Below are 13,400 nucleotides of genomic sequence, written 5' to 3'. Positions count from 1 at the left end.
TACTTTATTCATAGAATGTACAAAAAATAAAACATTTTTACACCTACCCAGTCATGCAAGCCGCTCCAGGTTACCCAGGGGGTACATACACCAACTAAAGGAAAAAAGAAAAAAAAAACAAAGAAAAGAAAAGAAAATACCCCGGCAGTTGTCTCCCCACACAGTCCCCATTGGCCCCCTGACCAGTTGGGGAAGGTGCCAGTTGGGCCCAGACAGTTAAGGAAAGGTTGCTTTATATGCTGAAGATGGGGCATGGGGTGGGGATGTGGATGGAGGGAGAGGTGGGCAAATAATAGTTAGAGATAGTCTGAGGTCCACCTGGCTGACCTCATTACAATCAGTTCCCTGATTGGACCAGATTAACAGCTCCAATCAGGGAGTCCTGGCTGACAAATATAAACAGGCTTGCCAGCTACTCTGCTCACTCTTTGAGAGTTGGCTCAGTGTGAAGGATTGCTTGGCCAGAGCAGTTAGCATGACTGGGTAGGTGTATCAATATGGTTTATTTTTTGTACATCCTATGAATAAAGTATATTTTTTCAAATAAAAAATGTGTGGGGTGTGATGGTGCCTGTGGAGTTATTTCAGAGATGAAGTCTGGTGAGAGAGAACAACAGTTAGACAAAGGAATGGTTAAAGGTCAGTCTGGGAGAATCACAGCAGCCACAGTCACACCTGCCTGTTTACTTCCTCCTGCCTAACCATCCAAGGCTCCAGAAACACCACCTGGGTGAAGCAGTTATTTATCTGCACGTCACACAATCTGTATTTGCTGCTCACTATATGGTCTTCTCTACACTAGGCACATGAAATGCAGAGTGGGTGACTGCTTTGCAGAATGCCTGCCTATGTTCTATCCCCAAATATGACCCTAAGCCTCCATTGCCTGCCACTTCAACTCACAACTGTTCCCTGGCCAATATCTCTGACTTTGGATTGCTGCAGCACTGTCATGAAGTGCTGTGTAATTTTCAATAACAGCATCTAATTTTCTGCTGGGGATGCTGCAGCTTTCAGGGCTTGACACTGAGTTGAAAGAGGGCCTGAATGCATTCTCCCATGTTCTACCCCAACCTCCTACACTAGGCCTGGTTGTCACATGGGCTGCTACTACAAACAATCCATTGTCAACCACTAATGTCCCAAAGAACATCTGTTGATTCTCCCAGATTGAACTTTCCCAATCATTTGTCTGTCCAACTGTTGTTTACTCTTCACTCTCTGGGTCTCATTTCCATATCTTGTCTACTCCTTTTCCTTTCCCCTCCCCATCCCATATTCAGCATTTATACCAACCTTTTCCCATTACAATCAATCCTGAAGTAGGTCACTGGACCTGCAATTTGTCTTGTTTCAAAACATTTGCTAGGTTGTGTTCTTTTTGTGAAGGATGACCTTTTGCCACTAACATACTTGTGCTGTAGAGATAGCAGGTACTGCTGATGCTGGAGAATTTGAGATGACGAGGTGTAGAGCTAGATGAACACAGCAGGCCAGGCAGCATCAAAGGAGCAGGAATGCTGAAGTTTCAGGTCTTGACCCTTCTTCAGAAAATGATGCAGGGTCCAGACCTTAAATGTCAGCTTTCCTGCTCCTCTGATGCTACTTGGCCTGCTATGTTCACCTGGCTCTACACATTGTTATCTCATACTTGTGTTGTGTATTATTTTTCTAATATCCTTTTCATTAAATATAACATAATAAAATTTGATTACAGTTCTGGTTTCGAGCTAGTTTACCCTCATTTTCTTGAAAGACTATGGACTTTGTTAGAATCCTACAAGTAAACAATTAAAATTTAGCTTTTGATGTTTCACCAGGACTTATTGCTAAGAATATAACTGTAGGAGATGGATGTAATATGTGTTTTCATAAGCTCAAGTATGAGACTTTTATCTGCTTTTGTATTGAGCAGCAGTGTTCAAGTACAGAGCTGAGTAGGGATAGGGTCAGCATTTAGTAATGCATTCTATTCACTTTGATAAAACCTTCCCTTGGTAGAAAGGGCTATACTTTCTGGTAGATAATGGTGATTGAATGCTTATCTTGACATGCCATGGACATTGGCACTTCAGGTCCCCAGGCCAAGTGACCCTGCTCCCAAGGCAGAATGCTGGGCCTCTTCCAGTGTCACAATGACACCACATGCAAAATGGAGGAGCAACACCTACTATCCCACCTCGCGACCCTACAGCCCAATAGCCTAAGCATGGATTTCAGCAGTTTTAAAATCTCCCCACCCCTGGCCTCATGCCATGTCTGACCCTCCCTCTCATCCCTATCCTCTTGACCTGACACAATCTGGCCATCTTTTCTCCAACCTATCTGCCCCTCCCACCTCACTGACCAATCCCCACCACTCCCTACCTGTACTCACCTATCACCATCCCACCTGCCTTCCCCAGCCCCACCTCGCCTCTCTCTATTTATTTCCCAGCTCCCTTCCCCCTCCCCATTTCTGGAGAAGGGTCCCAACCTGAAATGTCAATTTCCCTGCTCCTCTGATGCTGCCTGGCCTGCTGTGCTCCTTCAGCTCCACACGGTATTATCTCTGATTCCAGTATCTGACATTCTTGTGATCTCTGCTTTCAATGGAGCAGCGATTGCTACATCTTTCTAATTAAAGAAAATACATTTTTTAAGCAAACACTAAATGAAGCGAAAATGCAGAAACGAAAACAAATTTCTGGAGAAACTCGGTGGGTCTGGCAGTGTCTGAAGAGAAAACAGTTAACATTTCAGGTCCAGAGACCCTGCTTCAGAATACAAAAACAGTGCTGCCAATTATTGCAGTCATAATTAATCACTAATGTTAGATTCAGCTGATGGTAATTTCCACTTATTTAACAAAAGGTATCATGATCTGGAAGCATTCGATTTTATAGAAATCCTCGCTGTTGACAGCAGTATGAGAATGCGAATGCTCCAATCCAGCAGGTGGTGCCATCTAACAGTCTATAGATGTAAGTTATAAATAGCTTACACAATGTGCTTGCTTAACAGATGAAAACAAGTTCATTTCATTTGACAGGCTGCCTGTTTATATCAGGACCATATCTCTAGTTTCACCCTTTTTGTTTTTAACTGGTAATATTTCATAGTTCCCATGCTTAAATCTCCTGAAGCAGCAAGAACTTAATCCCAATACTGCTTTATCCCGTCCTCAGGGTCAGAATATGCATAGAGTCAGAGTTGTACGTTATGGAAACAGACCCTTTGGTCCAACTTGTCCATGTCGATGGGATATTCCAAAATTAATCTAGTCCCATTTGCCAGTATTTGGCCCATAACCCCTAACCCCTTTAACAAGGGCTGTTAAGTGAAGACGTCTTCTGGATTCTAGAATAAGCCTCCAGTTCCATATGATCTAGTATCACTATGAAGGCACAACTCCTTACACGCATGCTCAATTGCAGTCCTGGGAGTAAATATATAGTTAACCCATATCAAATATGACAGCCAACATCAAGTTTCATAAATGTTAAATGAAATAATGGATAGTTCATTTGTTTCTCAAGCAGTTTGTAGATTAGATTCCCTACAGTGTGGAAACAGACCCTTCGGCCCAACAAGTCCACACTGCCCCTTGAAGCATCCCACCCAGACCCATATCCCTATAATCCACACACCCCTGAACACTATGGGCAATTTAACATGGCCGATCCACCTAGCGTGCACATCTTTGGACTGTGGGAGGAAACCGGAGCACCCGGAAGAGTTGATTAGGTGACAGTCCACCAGATGGGCTCTAAAGATCTTTGTATAACGCAGTGAGATTTTCAGCATCCACCTAAGCTGGCTGGTAGATTTATGTTTTCAAACTGAATCCAATTAATGCAGCCTGCAGCCATGCTGCACTCCCTCAGTACTGTACCAGCCTCTTTGCCAATGGAAAGAAGTGTAAAGTCAAGCTTGTGTTTCCACTAGCTTCCTAACCTTGAATCTTCTCACAAATAAATATGGTCTAGAATGATTGAAAAATGCAAATTTGTTTCAAAAATTTTTAATCAAAAAACTGTGCAGTTGCCTAGAGAATAAATATCACCGATATCAGCAAGCATACAAAAAATACACTGCGCTTATTTGGCAGCAGGATTGTGATTCATAGCCTGGTGATTTGACAAAGGTTTTGTTGACTCTGCAACCAACCTGAGACAGGTAAATGCAATATCAAAGCATTAGTTTGTATTGAGAGAGATCAACATTGTATCATACTTTGTTTACTGAAAGTAAACCTTCCTTACCAATGTTGCTCTCCAGCCAGAGCAAAACTGTTGGAAGTCCTATCATCTTATGTTGTCCAACTCCTGACCAATGGCATACAAAGAAGCCAAGGCAATCGTAGCAAATGTCATTTGCACCAATAGTGAATACAACTTTTTTTTAATAAGTTGTGTAACAAACCAATTACAAAGAACATGCAAAACTCTCAATTTGCATGCAATGTTACATGTGCCTAGCCAAGTTGACAAAGTGTGATGCAATGTTGATCTCTCTCAAATACAGACTATTGTCCCAGACTAGTCTGTCTATCAGTGAGTCTCTCTTGTAGGGTTCGATGCAGGGATAACACTGGGAGATGGGCACGGAAAGCACATTGGCATGTTTCATTGTGTGTTTCTGGATTTTGGGATTTGAAAGTTGGTCCCCAGTGTTCTCACTCGTGATTGTCCCAAGAATCCAAGGTTTATACCTCTGCCTTGTATCCTCCATTCAAAACAACCTCAATTCCCTCTTGTATGACTAACCATCTCCTGGTTCAGTTATCACATTTTTAAACTTGTTCACCTACTGGAACATTCTAAACTATGCTAATAATGTACTGCAAGGCTGTCTGGGTGAAATAAACAAGCTTTATATTGAGACCCACAAAACTAATGGTAAGTTCACTCTCATGACTCAGAGTACAGGGAGACACCATTCATACCATTGGGTTGAAGAGACAGTCACAATGCCCATTTAGTTTCTCTTGCCTCATAGTGCTGTAATTTTTCTGATTCTTACTAAATTCTTATTTGTTAGAACCATTCAATGCTATCACATTCCTAAACTTTTAGTTGTTAGTTATTCTTTCATGGGATGCGAGTCTTGCTGATCGTGCGAGCATTTTAATTGTATGAGGTGTGTGCGTGCATGCTTATATGGGGAGCAAGTAATCAGTGTGTCAGAGTTTTGTGATGAGTAAGTTGAAATGAAACTCTGACTAGGTAAGTGCATACCTAGACTTTGTCTAACTAATCTTTTTAATCGCTGAAATTTAACATGAGAGGCCAGACTGAGTGAAATGACTGAATTCCTTGCCTAAAGAACGTGAGTAAATTAGAATAGTTTTGCACACAATTGATAGTTTATTATGACATAAGGGAAAAACTCTCTCCAATGGTAGTATTGGTAAATTAAAGGACAGATTTAAGACAGTTGATGATGAATTGAACAGGGGATGTGAGTTTTATTCTTCGATTCTGGAATGAATACATCTGAGCTGGAACATATTGTTTGGAAGAGTGGTGGAAGCTAATTCAAAGTTTCAGAAGAGAATTAGATATGTCTATGAAAAGGAAAGCAAATTACAAGGCCATGGGGAAAGAGCAAGGGAGTGGATTTTGCACAGAAACAGTTGGGTCTGATGAACTGATTGGCCTCCTCCTGCTGACAAAGATTACGTGCTTTTCTCTTGACGGATGATAATAAGTTTTTCATGTTATGTTTACTTTTACCAATTTCTTGCAATATTTTTATCTCTCAAATACAAGATGCTGATGTTATACTGCATTATCAACCTGAGACAGTTAGATTCAGACTTTGGTTCATGGTCAACAAATTTCCTGACTGTGAATCACATTCCTGGTTCCAGGACAGAGCTGGATGACATTTGAGCTGCAGTTGTGTGATCATTTTACCTAAATATTTCAAAAAGGACAGACTTTCTAAAAGGTGATGTAATTGTCTTCAAAAAGGTGAAACTCTCAACTTAAGTTGAAGTACTAAAGGGAGAGAGTACAGTTACATCTCACACTACAAAATTTAAACCAGATATTTGTAACTGAACTGGATCAATATAGGATCCTGTTCAAAGTGTAGGCTTGCATTTATACGGTAATGTTCATCAGTCATCTCAAAATTGCTTTATAACCAGTGAGGATCTTTTGCAATCTAAGTGCTGTTATAAATATGAAACACAGCATGGTGCCAAGCGCAGTAGTGTTGTAACAACTATGTCATCTGTGACGTTGAGTGAGATAATGGTCAAAACAGGAAAAAAAAACTTCCCTGCTGTTCTCTGAAATAATGCCATGTGTTCTCATGCTGTCATGTGAGCAGGTAAATGTGTCTTGGCTGAATTCACCAAGGCTCCTTTCAGACTCAAAATGGCTGTTACCTAGAAGGACATGTAAAGCAAATTGCCATGTGCAAGATCCCCTCCAGACAATACACCATCCTGACTTGGAAATATATCACCATTTCATCAGTCTCACCGGGTCAAAATCCTGGAACTACCTCTCCCCGCCCACCGCACCCCCCACCCGCCATGGCATTGTGAGTGAACCTACAATAAGTGGAAGGTAGCTCGCTGCCACCTTTCTCAACAGCTATTCGTTACTGGCATTAAATGCAGGTCCAGCCAGCAATGTCCATATCCAAAGAGTGAATAAGCAAGAAATGTTGCACCCAAAAGATTACATTGCCAGTGCAGCATTGGGGTATCAACCTTGTTCCCTTTTTTTGGAACAGGGCTTAGGACCCTGGACTCAGGGAGAGTACTACATCTGGGATGCAGTTGACACATGAGTTCATGTAATTTAAGATGTGGAGGACATAATCGTAGAATCCCTAAAGTGCAGAAGCAGGCTATTCAGCCCATCAAGTTCACGCTGACCTTCTGAAGAGACCCACCCCCATACCCTATCACCATAACCCTGCATTTTCCATGGCTAGCCCACCTACCTTGCACATCCCTGGGCACTATGGTCAATTTAGCATGTCCAACCCACTTCACCTGCACAGCTTTGGACTGTGGGAGGAAACTGGAGCACCCAGAGGAAACCCACGTAAACAGGGAGAGAATGTGCACACTCCCCACAGAGATTCACCTGAGGGTAGAATTGAACGCAGATCCTTGGTGCTCTGTGGCACCAGTACTAACTACTGAGCCACTGTGCCACCTGGCATGGAGGTGTCTGAGAATTATTGACAAGTCAGTTTGATTTTTCTCACCTTACTTGTGCCCCTCACTCTCACCCAACAGCTGACAAATGCAATAGTAATCTATTTTACTGTCTCAGTTATGAACCTAACCCCAGTCTGTTATTCCCAAACATTTCTTGCTTCTGAGTGAACTGTCAGAGAAAGTAAAGCTGAAACATGCAATTTTTCCTTGGAAAGCTAATGTTTTGAAAAATCCTTAGTACGGAAGAACAAATCAAAAGTTGTACATTATTTCCACAGCTGAGAGCAAAATGTCACCGCAGTTACGACATTTTTATATGTAGACTGAAACTAAAAATGAAAGTGAGATGATATTAAAACTCTTTTGTAAGCTTAAAATGACCTTCTCTGCAAAACTGAAGAAATACTAGTATTTTAAAACATTAATGCAGTAAATTTAGATAAGCCTTATCTTCAGGAAGACAAGCAAATGCCTTTGGTGATCAGAAGCTAATTAGTGCCAGGTTACAGACACAGCCTATTCAGGTAAAGTCAAATAAAAGCTAATGTGATGAGTAGAATAGATAAACTAAAAGCTGAAACAAATTGGGTCTGTTCTCAAAGGCTTGGCATGCTATTAATGGAATGAATTCTCCAGTAACATGGTGATTTGAGATAATATTGAACTTTATAGGTTTCCTTCCCTTTTTTCCCCATTTTTAAAAAATGAATAGCTAATGAGAGTTTCTACCTGTCGAAAAAAATGGTGTGAATCATTGATATGTCCTGTGTGCTTTGATGGTGTCATTGTCCATGGACAAAAGATGCTGATTTTTATTAGGAATGGAAAATAATATAAATATGGAGTTAGAAACCCATTCCTCCTCAGTTCAACAACAAGGCTGGAACGCCTCCTGTCGAGAATATGCTGTGCATGTGCTCACTGCTGTAACAGATTTGCCGAGATGGATGCCATTTCAGAAAAGGTAATGTTTGTGTGTATTTATGAGAAGGGAGAAGGATGGGGAGTTGGGTAAAGTAAGATAAAAGTTGGAAAGGGGACAACTAAGATGTAATCAGAAGAAAGGTTTTTTGAAAAAGAAAAATAATTGGCTCTGTTTCTCTGTCCACAGATGTTTATTGATCCTTTGAGTATTTTCAGCATCTTCTGCCCATTTTTATAACAAGGAGAGGTTAGATGTACCAAAACAGTTCATATAAAATTGTGAAAGTAGTAGTTTTGATTTTTGCATTGTTTGAATTGCAATCATGATATATTTGAGTGCATTTAGCTCAGTTATATATCTTTATTTCCTGTTGTTAGCAAAGTCTTATGACTAGAACAACTACCATTTATTTTCTTCGTTAATGCATTGGCTTCATTTTAAAAGTTGTTTTTAATGGAATCTGTTTTGGTATCAGAATTGGCTTTATGTTATGCAATTTACTTATCAGAAATAGGTGACACAGTGGCTTAGTGGTAAGCACTGCTCCTTCACAATGCCAGGGACCTGGATTTAATTCCACCCTCGGGTGACGGTGCGGAGTTCACATCTTGTCCTTGTGTCTGTGTGGATTTCATGTGGGTGCTCCAGTTTCCTCCCACAGTCTAAAGTTGTGCAGGTTAGGTGGATTGACCATGCTAAATTAACCATAGTGTCCAGGGATGTGCAGGCCAGGTAGTCTAACCTTCAGAAATGCAAGGTTACAGTGGGGTAGGTCTGGGTGAATGGACTACAGTCAGTGTGGACTCGACAGGCTGAATGACCTGCTTCCACGCTGTAGAGGTTTCTATGAAATTGGAGTGTTGTTCTTTGCAGTATGTTTTAAACTGATTTTACCCCAACCTTTTTAAGTTCTACATGCTCCAGATGATAAGAACAGACAGATGAGCTGCCTTCAGGGCTTTGAGCCGACTCTGAAGCATGTTCTAGGGTACTACTGCCATGTAATTTTCCTCTTATTTTCCTCTTGCCACTCTTTCAGTTGGAGAGTCATTTATTCCCACTCAACACTTACTGCAGTTAACCAGTTGGAAGTGGAAGGTTACCTTGTAGGATGCTGATGAAGATCTCCCTGATTGTTCAGGGTAGCTCAAGTAAAATCTTTGCATTTTATTTTTTGCTCTACATCTGCGTGAATGTAATGTCGCACCAGTTGTGTCAAAGACAGTGGATGTGCTGCCTGAAAGTGTGGTGGACCCAGATCCAACAGCACCTTTGGAAATGAGAACAGGAGAAGTGCTTTAACATGGAAATGTCAGTGTGGCTATAGGAAAAGTGAGAGCTTTCTAAGAGGGACTGAGTGGTCTTCGGTAAGATTCCATAAAGCCACCACAGAGCATCTTCAACTGATTCTCTTGATTTGCTCTTAACAACAACTCCTCTCCAAATTGCTTTTATTCGGTGATACAGAATTCTAACCAGTTGTGAGATATGATGCTGAGTATAATTTCATTGGTTGCCTATAAAACTGGTAATATGGTGTAGCACGTCATCTTGTTGTGGTGCTGGACGTGTGTAACATAATTGACTTCATAAATATTGCAGTATTCAATGGAAAAAGTGACCAGGATGTACTGAAAATATTTCTAATCTGAGCTCATCTCTGTGATATTGAAGTATTATTTTCTGTGCATAAATTAATAAGTCTGCTTGCTCCATCATATTGGTTTGCATGCATCTTTGCTGCCAACGCTCCATCTCCTTCTGTAATGTTGTCATCATTCACTTTTAATGTTTTTCCCAATATGTAAAGACAATTTTCAGATTATTTGTCCAATTTTTATTTTCCCTGTGTATCGGCAGTAATGAATTTTGTTTGGTTATCTTGCTTAAATATTATTATGCCTTCATGCATTCTTTATCCTCCTATTCCTGGCTATTTTCCATTTTGCTTATTTTTGCTCATCTTTTTTCCACAGGGGATGTATGCCGATGTCATTTTCCCGCCAAAATCAATTGGTTTGGCTTAATTTCCACTGTTATTAATAAGGTAGTTGTAGTGAGTCAAGGATTTTCACATTATTATTAAGCACATTCAAACTGAACGCGCTTATCACATGGAAAATGTCAAATGACACCCGAATGCGCATTATAATTGAGGTGGAGCTACAGCTGGAAACATTATAAAGAAGTTTGAGATTAACCTTCTTACTTCGGTGAGAAAGGCAGTTTAAACCTTGAGCAAATAAAACTCTCAATGTATTTGCCTTCATAAGTATAGGGGGAAGAAAAAAACAAATAATAGGTTTGGAGCCATGTTGGTTTGTGGAAATTGCAGACTAGCACAGGTGCAGATCTGGTGCCATTGCTTTAGTTATAGACGCTCGCTGCAATAGGAACTGCCTCCCTGCAGCTGAGGTAACTCGTTGGTGTATCTTTCGAACAAAATTGAACAAGATTCAGTGTTGGAGTTAGTTAATCACGCACAATCAGCAAACACTTAGACAACCCCACTTTTCCCTTTGCTGTGCTACCAGCATTCACTAAAAGCTTAAAGTGTATATAGCTATAAAGTTTTTAAGAAAGTATTCGTTCATGGGATGTAAGCATCACTAGCAAGGAGGAGCAGAGACACAAATCATGGGGCCTGATGCTGCATGTTGCCTGAGCCCCCTTGGGCTCTAGGTCCACATTATTGGGCCCTCTGTACCAAGGCCCTGTTAGAAAGGCTAGTATTTATTGCTCATCTGTGATTCTACTTTGAACTGAATGGTTTGCTAGCAGTTAAGAGTCTCATATTCATTTCATTCATGGGATGTAGACATCACCACTGACTAGGCCAACATTTATTGCCCATCCCTATTTGCCCAGAGGGCAGTTGAGGGTCAATCACATTGCTCTGGGTCTGGAATTTCATGTAGGTCAGACAGATACAAGTGGTATATCCTTCCTGCGAGGATGTTAACAAAACAAATGGGTTTTTCCCAACAATCGGCATTTGTTTCATGGCTATCATTAGACTCTTGATTCCCAATTTTTAATTGAACCCAATTCCACCATCTGCCATGTTGGGATTACTGGTAACTCTGGATTAATAGTCTGGTAATAATATCATGAGACCATTGTCTCCCTTTTGACCACTTTACAATGGTTCCTGAGTCACATGGCAGTCAGACCAGGTATGGACAGCAAATTTCTTTCGCTAAGGGAACCAGATTGGTCTAAAAACCTATCACTGGTAGTTTCATGGCTATTATTCTCAAGACTTGCTTTCAATTCTCTTTTTTTTTTAAAAAAATCATTTGAATTTAAATTCCATGAGCTGTCATGATAGAATTTTCACCCACATCCCGGACCTTAGACTAGGTCCCTGGATTGCCGGTCTAGTGGCCTTACCATTAATCCATTTTCTCCCCACAAGTACTAAGCTGGCATGGCCACTGATGGTCAACATTACTTGTATTTAGATAATTGGCCAAGCAATTAAAGCAAAACACTGAGTTCTAAAGAAGAGTTGCATTGGACTCAATATTACATCTGTTCTTTTCTCTTTACAGATGTTGCCAGACTCTTTCTCCAGCACCTTTTTTTGTTCTTATTTCAAAATGCTGAAGATTCTGAAATAAAAACAAAAATACTCAGACATCAGAATTTCAAAGAAGGTCTAGGGAGAGAGAGAGAAAAACATTCTAACAGATGCCATTAGCTTGATTCCTAATGAGTTATTTGTGGGTTTTGGACAACACTTGTTTACAATTATCTGAATGGCATCTTCCATCTAAATGTTCTCACTTTTTCCTGCAGAGGTTGTGTGCTATCCTGACTCTGGTCCTGCTCTATTCATTAGTCTTCGCCTCTACCAATGTCCCCAAGTGTTGCCGCCAACAAACTTGCTCCTGCCCAGCTATCAGTCGAGGAGCTGGAAATTATGCAGCTGGCATCCTTACTCTGGGCAAGAGGAAAACAAATGCACAACTTTTCCAGAGCCGCCTCTACCACCTCCTTCATGGCTTAGAGAACCAGGCTACTGGCATTCTTACAATGGGCAAAAGACAAGAACCTCAGATCCTTTCAGTGGAAGCAATCCCAAAAGCAGCGGGGAGATGTCAAAATATTACTTCACTCCTGGAAACATATTTCAGTTGGGCTCTAAACCTAAATATTCAAACCTATAGAGAAATTGAACTGAGTAACAAAGGTTTAAACCCTAGAGAATGCTTAAGCCAACTTTTGAAGCTGTGTATGAACAGCAGTAATGCCTTAGTGACTTAATTCTTCCATAGCGGTGGCTCAGATGGTTTCTGTCCATTATCTTGGAGATAGTTATCAGTGTTTGATGTTGGTTTTAAAAGTGACAGTTTCAAAGATTATTGTAGTGCGAAGCAATCTGATATTTTTTCTGTGGCCAAATGTCTCTGTTGGGAACATTAATGTCAATCTATATAAGTGTATCATTCTGAAAATAAAGTGAAACTTTTAAAGTTTACCTGCAGCAAAAGTAATGTTCTCTTATGTCTTTTGTTCTAATTTTCTATTTTTAATACATTGATATTTTAATACATTCTGATCTTGGAAGAAGTGGTTTTGCTGGTCTTGTAACATCCAGCTTCACACTGCTTTCCTTCAACTATGGTCAGTAGCCAAATGACACCAGGTTATTGGCCAATAGGTTTGTTTGAAATCAGCATTTTTCTGAATGCTTCCCCTTCCTCAAGTGAAGTTTTGGAGCAGTGCTCCAAAAGTTTGTGATTTCAAATAAACCCGTTTGGATTATAGCCTAGTATCGTGTGACGTCTGACCTTGTCCACCCCAGTCCAACATTGGCCCCTCTACATTCTTTCAACTATGAATGTGAGGGTCTGGATTGCAGACCTTTCATTTGCCTGTTATTTCTTAACTAGGTGCACACAGGGCTTAAACCTGACTTATTGCCCCACTGTCTAATAGCATCTTGAAGGTTTGGAAAGATTCCATTTGAGCTCCAATTCGATGAGATTTAGGTGAGACTTTCTGGGTGAGAGTATTTCACTAATTTTGCAGTGTCTTTTAGGACTCAGCTGCTTCAGAAGCAAGTATGGCAAGTCCCAAGAGTCTTTTTTTTCATCTCTGGGATGTGGGCATTACTGGCTGGGCAGCATTTTTTGGCCATCCTTAATTACCCTTGAAAAGGTAGTGGTGAGGTGCCTTCTTAAACCACAGACTCTCAATGGTATTAGGGAAGGAATTCCAGGATTTTGAACTAGCAACAGTGAAGGGATGGTAATATATTTCCAAATCCAGATGGTGAGTGGCTTGGAGGGGAAACTTTAA

The 13,400-nt window shown here is 40.7% G+C and overlaps 1 protein-coding gene across 1 annotated transcript; it reads left to right on the top strand.

The window, feature by feature from the left end:
• Window positions 1-8,056: 8,056 nt before the first annotated feature.
• Window positions 8,057-12,362, top strand: hcrt (hypocretin (orexin) neuropeptide precursor). Its single transcript, XM_048560339.1, has 2 exons — window positions 8,057-8,132; window positions 11,895-12,362. The coding sequence occupies exons 1-2, from the start codon at window positions 8,112-8,114 to the stop codon at window positions 12,360-12,362; spliced, it is 489 nt and encodes a 162-aa protein (XP_048416296.1). The 5' UTR covers window positions 8,057-8,111.
• Window positions 12,363-13,400: the final 1,038 nt, after the last annotated feature.

Source organism: Stegostoma tigrinum, chromosome 31 (genome assembly GCF_030684315.1).
Source record: "Stegostoma tigrinum isolate sSteTig4 chromosome 31, sSteTig4.hap1, whole genome shotgun sequence".
Lineage (NCBI taxonomy): Eukaryota > Metazoa > Chordata > Chondrichthyes > Orectolobiformes > Stegostomatidae > Stegostoma > Stegostoma tigrinum.
Note: the sequence above shows the minus strand (reverse complement) of the source record. Positions and strands in the feature narration are given on the sequence as shown.